The sequence below is a fragment of the Drosophila willistoni genome, unplaced genomic scaffold, assembly GCF_018902025.1.
Source record: "Drosophila willistoni isolate 14030-0811.24 unplaced genomic scaffold, UCI_dwil_1.1 Seg765, whole genome shotgun sequence".
Lineage (NCBI taxonomy): Eukaryota > Metazoa > Arthropoda > Insecta > Diptera > Drosophilidae > Drosophila > Drosophila willistoni.
In genome coordinates this window covers 66,371-75,680 of record NW_025814669.1, presented here as the reverse complement: position 1 = coordinate 75,680, position 9,310 = coordinate 66,371, and the positions used below count along the sequence as shown (strand labels likewise).

The window sequence follows — 9,310 nt, the reverse complement described above, 5'->3', positions numbered from 1 at the left end:
TACCTTATTGGAACATTATTGTCGAAAATTTATCACGTTTGCTAAGATTTGAAATTTTTATCTACAAATTCAAATATGTCTACTCTGTCTACATAGTACCGACCTATTAACCTGAGACAATACATCATGCGAGTCGATTTAACCAACAGCCCTGGAGGAACAGCAAATTCACAACATAAAAGAAAGTTTTATACACAAGAGTTTGTGACATACCACACATTGGTGATAACCGATTCCGAAAATTTCAAGGACTTATCTAGAACGTGATTTTTTATGATTATTTTATTTAATATTCGGATTGGTAATAATTTTCTTTCGTCGATTTTGTTAACTCTTTTTAACTATGATTGAAGTTCAAAGTGAATTGTGATAAATAACTATGGTTTTGCTTGAACCAGTATTTATTTCAAAGCGTAAGCAATGAACGGATTTATAAATCATATAAACAAGCAATAAGCCAATATAACGCTACAGATATAATCTTAGGTGAAATAGCTGGATTGTGGCTCAGAGCGACGTTGAATCTGATCGTGTGTGAATTTGACAAAGATATCATATTGCTCGGTTAGTTTACTGTTCAATAGGACCTCGTACAATTCACAGAGTTGATTCTCCGATTCTTTTATCATATTCTCGCAAATGAGCTGCACATGCTTGAATGTGAAAAGACCCATCTCTGGTTCCAGTTCTGCTTGACACAGAATAGCGGAAAACTGCTTGCGTTTGCACAAGAATGTGTCACTACCAATGGAAGATCATTTATAAAAAGAGTGAATAGAAATGGACCCAAATGACTACCCTGAGGTACTCCAGAGGTCAATTGGACGGTCTTAGAAAATGAAGACTTAAGGAGGACATTTTGTGTACGCTTAGAAAGATATTGAAGAATTCAATCAAGGAAAAGGCTGGGGATGCTAAGAACTTTCAACTTATATAAAAGCAGAGTATGATTATCAGAGTCAAAGGCCTTGCTGAAGTCACTATACATGAAGTCAGTTTTCACGGCAGTCTTGAATCCTTTGATTGAGAGAGATGTAAATTCTAATAGGGTAGTAGTTGTAGATCTACGTTTTTAAACCCATGTTGGGAGGACGAAATATTTGAGCTACAGAAATGATGCAATTGAGCAGTTATTATTTTCTCAAATGCTTTGGGTATGGCAGACAATTTAGAAATACCCGTTTAATTGGAGGCTCCGGACTTTACCCCTTTTTATGAAGAGGAATAATACATGATTCCTTCCAGATAGACGGTGTAAACAAATTAAGTATTGGCTTACATAGGGCCTTTGCACAAAAACTTAATACGCAGTCTGGTATTGCGCCAGGTGCACATACTGGTTTCAAGGAACTGAGCACGCTAAGAACCGAACTTTCATCAAACATAAGGACTAAAATGCAGTTAGACGATTGCAAACGATGAGGATAAGGATAATTTGCTTGATAAATCGAAGAGGACTAACCTTATTTGAAAAAATCAGCAAACATATCGGCAATTGCCTGATCAGTGTCAGCTCTATTGTTTTCGAAAGACAAGTAAGACGGGTGCACTGATGTCTTACGATCCTAAGGTCCTTATAAGATAAATCGAGTTCTTCCAAATTCGGTTAGGAAGTCAGTGATATTGACGATTGTCAACTTACTCAATTGCCCTACAAAGGTATCTTAGAATCCGCCCGACTCAAGCCGTGGATGCATGCGTGTGATAAAACTGTGAGTTTCTGTTTGTAATATGTATTTGATAAGCAGTATTTGTATATGTATATCGAGATCGAGGTCGATCAGATGTCAGGATTGGCCGAATGTAAACATTAAGAATGTTTTAAATAAGCCCTCTCCTCGTCTCAGCGGCGGGGTACGGGCACACTCTCTCAAAATATAGGCAATTAATAAAAACAGAAATAAAATCCGAAAATATAGACAATCCCAAGGGATTAATTAATGAAAATAATAGAGAGTTTACAAATTAATAAATTTTTTTTTATATATGTTAATGACTATGCTAATATGATCCAGAACGGGTCACTGTTATTGTAAGCCGTTATTTAGATGTAGGCCGTTACAGTTAGATAAAACGTTATTCCACTATGACGACTTAAGGAAAGAGTAACTTGCAAACTTGGTGTGGAAGTTATCTAAAGGTCTCTGGCGTTTATTCGATCTAAAACCTTTTAAGTTCTGATTTTGTTATGACTGAAATCCAAAGCGAATTGTGGCTTTGCTTGAACCAGTATTTATTTCAAAACGTAAGTACTGAACGGATTATTTATTTATTTTATTTATTTATTTATTTACGTCAACTAACACAGCAGTCGACGAAAAAGCTTAAGCTAAAGACAGATTGTAATTAATTTAAAAAGATAGCTTAGCTATATACACAACTAAACATCCCCGACCCGGTGGAGGTGTTTTATTTGCATAAGGTGCCAGCTATGCCCCGATTCACAGCCAATGTGGTCAGGGATGAGTTGCAATCAATCCAAGTCGAGAATATTATTATTGGTTTCGCTGTAGATGATTAAAAAGTATAGCGCGAAGAGAACACACGAACAACACGAAAAGGTTCATGAAGAGAGTAGTTAGTCAGACATCTACTAAGGTGAATAGGAAAAAAGTTTCTGGTCCGACGTGAGGGAACACAAAAATATAGCGTATCTAGTAAATTAGTAGAAATGACTTCGCCGTTGACTAGTTTATGGAGAAAGAGAATGTCAAAAACGAGCCTACGGTTGTAAAGTGAAGGAAGATTAATAAGAAGAAGTCTGCTAGAATAAGAAGGTAGGCGAAGACTCGGGTCCCAATTAAGACCGCGTAACGGAAACTTAAGGAATTGCTTCTGTACCGATTCAATACTACGCTGGTGAACATCATATTGCGGATTCCACACTGGCGAGCAATATTCTAGAGTAGGGCGAACTAACGAAGTGTATAAAACCTTTGTTACATAGGGATCATCAAATTCTTTGGCCCAACGTTTAATGAAGCCAAGAAGGCTGCATGCTCTATTGACAATAGAAGAAATATGAACATTAAATGAAAGTTTTGGGTCAAACATCACGCCTAAGTCTTTGAACGATGGTACACAATCTAACAGAACAGACTTAACAGAGTAATGAGCTAGGAACGGAGACAAACGACTGAAAATCATAAAAGAACACTTAGAGGCATTAAGGTGTAATTTATTAACGTGGCACCAATCACAGAACGCATCGAGATCTGATTGCAAGTACTGTTGGAAAGAAGGATCATTATAGGAATAACAAATCTTGACGTCATCCGCAAACATGAGCACGCGTGAATGAGCCAAGGTCAAAGGCAAATCATTTATAAACAGTGTAAATAACAGGGGGCCCAGATGACTGCCTTGGTTTAGATATCGAGGAACGAAAAGACACCTTTTGGGTTCTGCCAATAAGATACGACTTTAACCAAGCCAACAGTTTTGGGGAAAAACCCATTATGTTAAGTTTCGCGAGAAGCATAGAATGATCAACCGTATCGAAAGCCTTACTAAAGTCAGTATAAATAACATCAGTTTGACACTTTTTACGGAAGCCATGGTGTACAAGGGTAGTCAATTCTAAAAGGTTAGTAAGCGACGAACGACCTTTCATGAATCCATGCTGACAAGGAGAAATAGAGGATCTAGATAGGTGTTGAAGGGAAGACGTAATAATTTTCTCAAACAGCTTTGGTATTGCCGAAAGTTTGGCAATGCCACGGTAGTTAGAACAACCGATTTGCTACCCTTTTTAAAAAGCGGAATAATAAAAGACTCCTTCCAAATATCGGGAAAGGTACAAGTCTCACTCGATATAAAGAATAACCGAGATAAAGGCTTAGATAGGGAATTCGAGCACATTTTAAGGATGCAACTAGGTATATTATCAGGACCGTGAACGAAGGAAGACGTCATAGATGACAAGCTAGAGATAATACAGTCTTCAGTAATACTAGGAAAAAACATACAATTTAAATGTGGGATTGAAAAGGGATAGGGTGTGGGTTCCGAAACATTAGTAGAATAAGTCGACTAAAAGAATTTAGCAAACAGATCTGCAATATCTGAATCATTATTAGCAGTCTGGTCATTAAGTCTGAAGGTGGAGGGTAGTACATTAGAGCGTCTTTTGGAATTAACAAAGTTATAAAATCTTTTGGGGTTCTTATAAAATTCAACCTTACAGCGGACGATATAATTATTGTAGCATTGAGTGTTTAAAAGACAAAATTGACATTTAGCTATACAGTAATTTGCATAGTCAAGTCGCGAACCAGTTTTTTTAAATCTTTTAAAATATCTCGATTTAATATTACGGAGATTAGAGAGCCTACGTGTGAACCAGACTGGCGCGCTGGAGACAGTAGAGACATTCACATAAGGAACGCATTTATCAATTAGAGAATTAAGAGCAGAGTAGAAAAACTTCACTGCACGATCTATATCGCAGCACTCAAATAGAAATGACCAATCAAAAGAGAAAGTAAGGCTATTAAGAAGATTGAAATTTGTTTTACGAAAACATCTACGACGAGAATTTGCGATGTTATTAAATGAATTAGTAACGGAATTGTAAGAAATAGTAAGTTCAATGGTAGGGTGATAGGGATCTTCAGGTTTCACTAGGAGCTGTGTTCGGGATACAGCACTAACAGTGGGATCAGAGACAGAAACAAAATCAAGGATTCTTTTACAAGAGTTAAGGAACGAATTCAACTGATATAGCGGACATTCAAGTAGGCTATCAAGAAAAACATGTTGAGATGAAGGAATTAAGAAAGATAGATTATCATCAACAAGCCAAGAAATATTAGGCAAGTTGAAATCACCTAAAACTATAAGGAAATCGCGATCTTTAAGACGATTAAAAATAGTTTGCAAAGCATCAGCATGATGCATATAGGTCGTTATATCAGAAGCTGGAGGAATATATAAACAAGAAATATATAAGCTAAAGTTGGAACATGTAATTTCGACGCAAATAAACTCAACACCTAAGGGCAGGTCAATCGGCACAACACTTGAACACAGATTCGAGTTGACAGCAATAAGTACTCCACCGCCACGACGACCAACACGATCAAGCCTATAAGAAATAAAGTTATTAGAAAGAATTTCATTATCTAGAACAGAGGAGTTAAGCCAAGTTTCAGAGAAAGCTAATATGTCAGCTGAAAAGGTTTGGCTATCACAGAAAAGGTTCGACAGCTTGGTAAGAAGTCCTCTTACATTTTGATAATGAATGCAAAGACTAGACGTTATTAGTTTTTTGAAGCAGAAGATAAAGTAGGAAGGTGGACAGGCAACGGACGAGAGCGCTTATTGGGCGCAAACTCGTGTACAACTAGGGCCTCTGGCCAAAAATTAGGGTCAACCATAGCTGAGAAGTACTCATTTGGTACTGTAATTTTAAAAGAGGAGATTTCGCGAGGCCTAGAAAACTTAAACTTTTGAATTAAAACCTTAGCAGGGCAAATATTACCAATGTAAGCTGCCACAGACGACTCAGAAGTATCTGGAGCAAGCCTAGAAATAAATAATTGTTTGCGATGAGGCACTACAGTTAGTGGAGGCGGAGGAGCATTGGGATCCGCAAGTGATTGAGAGCCGGCATGATCCTGTGATTGATCAGAGTTCCCGTGACGGATAGATTGAGGTACACCAGGGCTTGTAATGGGTACTTCAATCTGAAAAGAAGAGCATAAAGAGGGACAAGAAGATGGTGTAGGCGAAAGTAAAATCGGAGAGGAAGTAATAGAGAGAGCTGGCGACTGCTTACGAGGCAACTCAAGGGTACATTTCTTGTGCAATTTCTCAGAAGGTGGAACAAATTTGAATTGCGACAATAATTGAACGCTAGAGTCACACTCGTTTGACAGCTGTTTGGCCAGTTTGTTTAAAGAAAGAAACCTTAAACGAAGATCCCTATACATACGGCTAAAATCAAGCTGCTGGCTGGCACAAGATGGGCAAGTCCAGCGCATTAAGCCAAGCTCAGGCTTAGACACAGACCAAACCAGAAAATTTGTCGTAGTCGCGGCCATTGAGGCCAGCACATTTTAAGTGACTAAGATTATCGCAGAGCCAACAAGATATTGCTCTATACTGATCATCAAAACGATCAGAATGCTTGCAAGTAGGTAGACAATAAGCCATTATAAAGCCAAAAGAAACACAAGGCAAAAAAAAAAAAAATAAATAAATTTATATATATAAGAATAAATAGAAAAATTTAAATACACAGCACAAAGATAATTATCGATAAGAAAAAAATATTAAATAAAATAAAAAATTATAAAATATATAAACAAGCAATAAGCCAATATAACGCTACAGCTATAATCTTAGGTGAAACAGCTGGATTGTGGCTCAGAGCGACGTTGAATGTGATCGTGTGTGAATTTGACAAAGATATCAGTTTGCTCGGTCAGCTTACTGGTCAATAGGGTCTCGCACAATTCACAGGCAAATCCCATAATGCGAATTTGGGCTTTTCAGAATTGCATGTATTATGAGAATTTAAACTTAAACGACAACGCTTTTTAGGACATTCATCCAATGCATCCCAAGATACAATAAGTTTACATAAATTAAAAGACATTCCCTGGTTAATCAGCACAAATTTTTTAACCAGCACCCTAAAAATACAAATTCAAATCATCCAAATCAAATCGTGAAAAGCAACTAACATTTTGCTTGAATAATAATACTCGGGTTACTTGATTGGAATTTGTCGAAAATCTATCCCGTTTGCTAATTTTGCAAAATTTTATCTACAATTTTAAATACTAGCAACAACAATCTATGCCAGATTTTCGTTGCTTTCTTGACTCCGTACAAAATTATCTCCAAAAACTATGATAATAATTGAGAACGTTGACGATACTATGCGAGGTACATTCAAGGCACCCTACGAAAACAGGTTAAAGCCTGCTTCGCCAAAGCATATAAAGCACGGCATGAATTGCGAATAAGAAAAAACAGATACACAAAGAATAGCACTATAGCTATTCTCTGTGATCGGCTCGGTATAGACGGTAGATTAAAGATGGTAGATTAAAATGAATTAATTTTTTGTTATTGTTATTGTTAACTCTTTTTGTCGTCTTCAATTCGTCTTTTCTAATTTACTTTTATGGCTTTTTTTGTTATGATTGAAGTTCAAAGCGAATTGTGATAAATAACTATGGTTTTGCTTGAACCCGTATTTATTTCAAAACGTAAGCAATGAACGGACTTATAAAATATATAAACAAGCAATAAGCCAACATAACGGCTGTAATAACAGCTGTAATCTTAGGTAAAATAGCTGGATGGTGGCTCAGGGAGACGTTGAATGTGATCATGTGTGAATTTGACAAAAATATCGTATTGCTCGGTCAGATTACTGGTCAATAGGGCCTCGTACAATTCACAGAGTTTATTCTCCGATTCTTTAATCATATTCTCGCAAATGAGCTGCACCTGCTTGAATGTGAAAAGACCCCTTTCCGAATCCAGTTCAGCTTGACCTAGAATTGCGGCAAACTGCTTGGGTTTCTTTAGTGTTTTGATTGTATTATTAAGACCCTCGTATATTTGGTCAGGAGTGATTTTGAACTTTGAGAAGGGACTTGAATGTTTCCTGCTGCTGTGTTTTGCAAAGCGATAACAAGCGGCGTAAGGCAAATCCCATAATGTGACTTTTGGCGTTTCAGAATTGCGGGTATTATGAGAATTGGAACTCAATCGACGACGCTTTGTTGGACATACATCCAATGCATCCCAAGATACGATACGTTTACGTAAATTAAAAGCCATTCCTTGGTTAATCAGCACAAATTTGTTAATAAGCACCCTAAAATTGCTACAAAGATGGTAATGAAGAAATTAATAGCAAGTTCTTGTTTCACATTCACAATTATTTACATTTTTGTTTTCCACTTTTTATTTGTTTTTTTTTTTCGTTATGATGACGGATAAGACGAGTTCTGATTTATTTATGATTGAAATCAAAATCGAATCGTGAAAAGTATATGATTTTGCTTGAATAATAAATCTAGGGTTACCTCATTGGAACATTATTGTCGAAAATTTATCACGTTTGCTAAGATTTGAAATTTCCATCTACAAATTCAAATATGTCTACTATGTCTACATGGTACCGACATATTAACCTGAGACAATAACTCATGCGAGTCGATTTAACCAACAACCCTGGAGGAACATTTCTGATGAATAAACTCAGTCCCGGTTATAGTTTAATGATTATTTTATTTAATATTAGGATAAGTATTAATTTTTAGATACTAGATTAAAATGAATTAATTTTTAATGTATTTCGTCGATTTTGTTAACTCCTTTTTGTCGTCTTCAATTCGTCTTTTCCGATTTACTTTTATGGCTTTTTTTGTTATGATTGAAGTTCAAAGCGAATTGTGATAAATAACTATGATTTTGCTTGAACCCGTATTTATTTCAAAACGTAAGCAATGCACGGACTTATAAAATATATAAACAAGCAATAAGCCAATATAACGCTACAGCTATAATCTTAGGTGAAATAGCTGGATTGTGGCTCAGCGACGTTGAATCTGAACGTGTGTGAATTTGACAAAGATATCATATTGCTCGGTCAGCTTACTGTTCAATAGGACCTCGTACAATTCACAGAGTTGATTCTCCGATTCTTTAATCATATTCTCGAAAATGAGCTGCACATGCTTGAATGTGAAAAGACCCATTTTTGATTCCAGTTCTGCTTGACCCAGAATAGCGGCAAACTGCTTGCGTTTGCACAAGAATGTGTCACTACCAATGGAAGATCATTTATAAAAAGAGTGAATAGAAATGGACCCAAATGACTACCCTGAGGTACTCCAGAGGTCAATTGGACGGTCTTAGAAAATGAAGACTTAATGAGGACATTTTGTGTATGCTTAGAAAGATATTGAAGAATTCAATCAAGGAAAAGGCTGGGGATGCTAAGAGCGTTCAACTTACATAAAAGCAGAGTATGATTATCACAGTCAAAGGCCTTGCTGAAGTCAGTATACATGAAGTCAGTTTTCACGGCAGTCTTGAATCCTTTGATTGAGAGAGATGTAAATTCTAACAGGGTAGTAGTTGTCGATCTACGTTTTTAAACCCATGTTGGGAGGACGAACTATTTGAGCTACAGAAATGCTGCAATTGAGCAGTTATTACTTTCTCAAATGCTTTGGGTATGGCAGACAATTTAGAAATACCCGTTTAATTGGAGGCTCCGGACTTTACCCCTTTTTATGAAGAGGAATAATACATGATTCCTTCCAGATAGACGGTGTAAACA

The 9,310-nt window shown here is 36.6% G+C and overlaps 1 protein-coding gene across 1 annotated transcript; it reads right to left on the bottom strand.

Annotated features, from left to right (window-relative positions):
* Positions 1-7,171: 7,171 nt before the first annotated feature.
* On the bottom strand, positions 7,172-8,055 carry LOC124461949 (akirin-like). Its single transcript, XM_047013350.1, has 2 exons — positions 7,909-8,055; positions 7,172-7,846 (listed from the first exon to the last, which is right to left on the bottom strand). The coding sequence occupies exon 2, from the start codon at positions 7,798-7,800 to the stop codon at positions 7,297-7,299; it is 504 nt and encodes a 167-aa protein (XP_046869306.1). The 5' UTR covers positions 7,801-7,846; positions 7,909-8,055; the 3' UTR covers positions 7,172-7,296.
* Between the last annotated feature and the right edge of the window lie 1,255 nt (positions 8,056-9,310).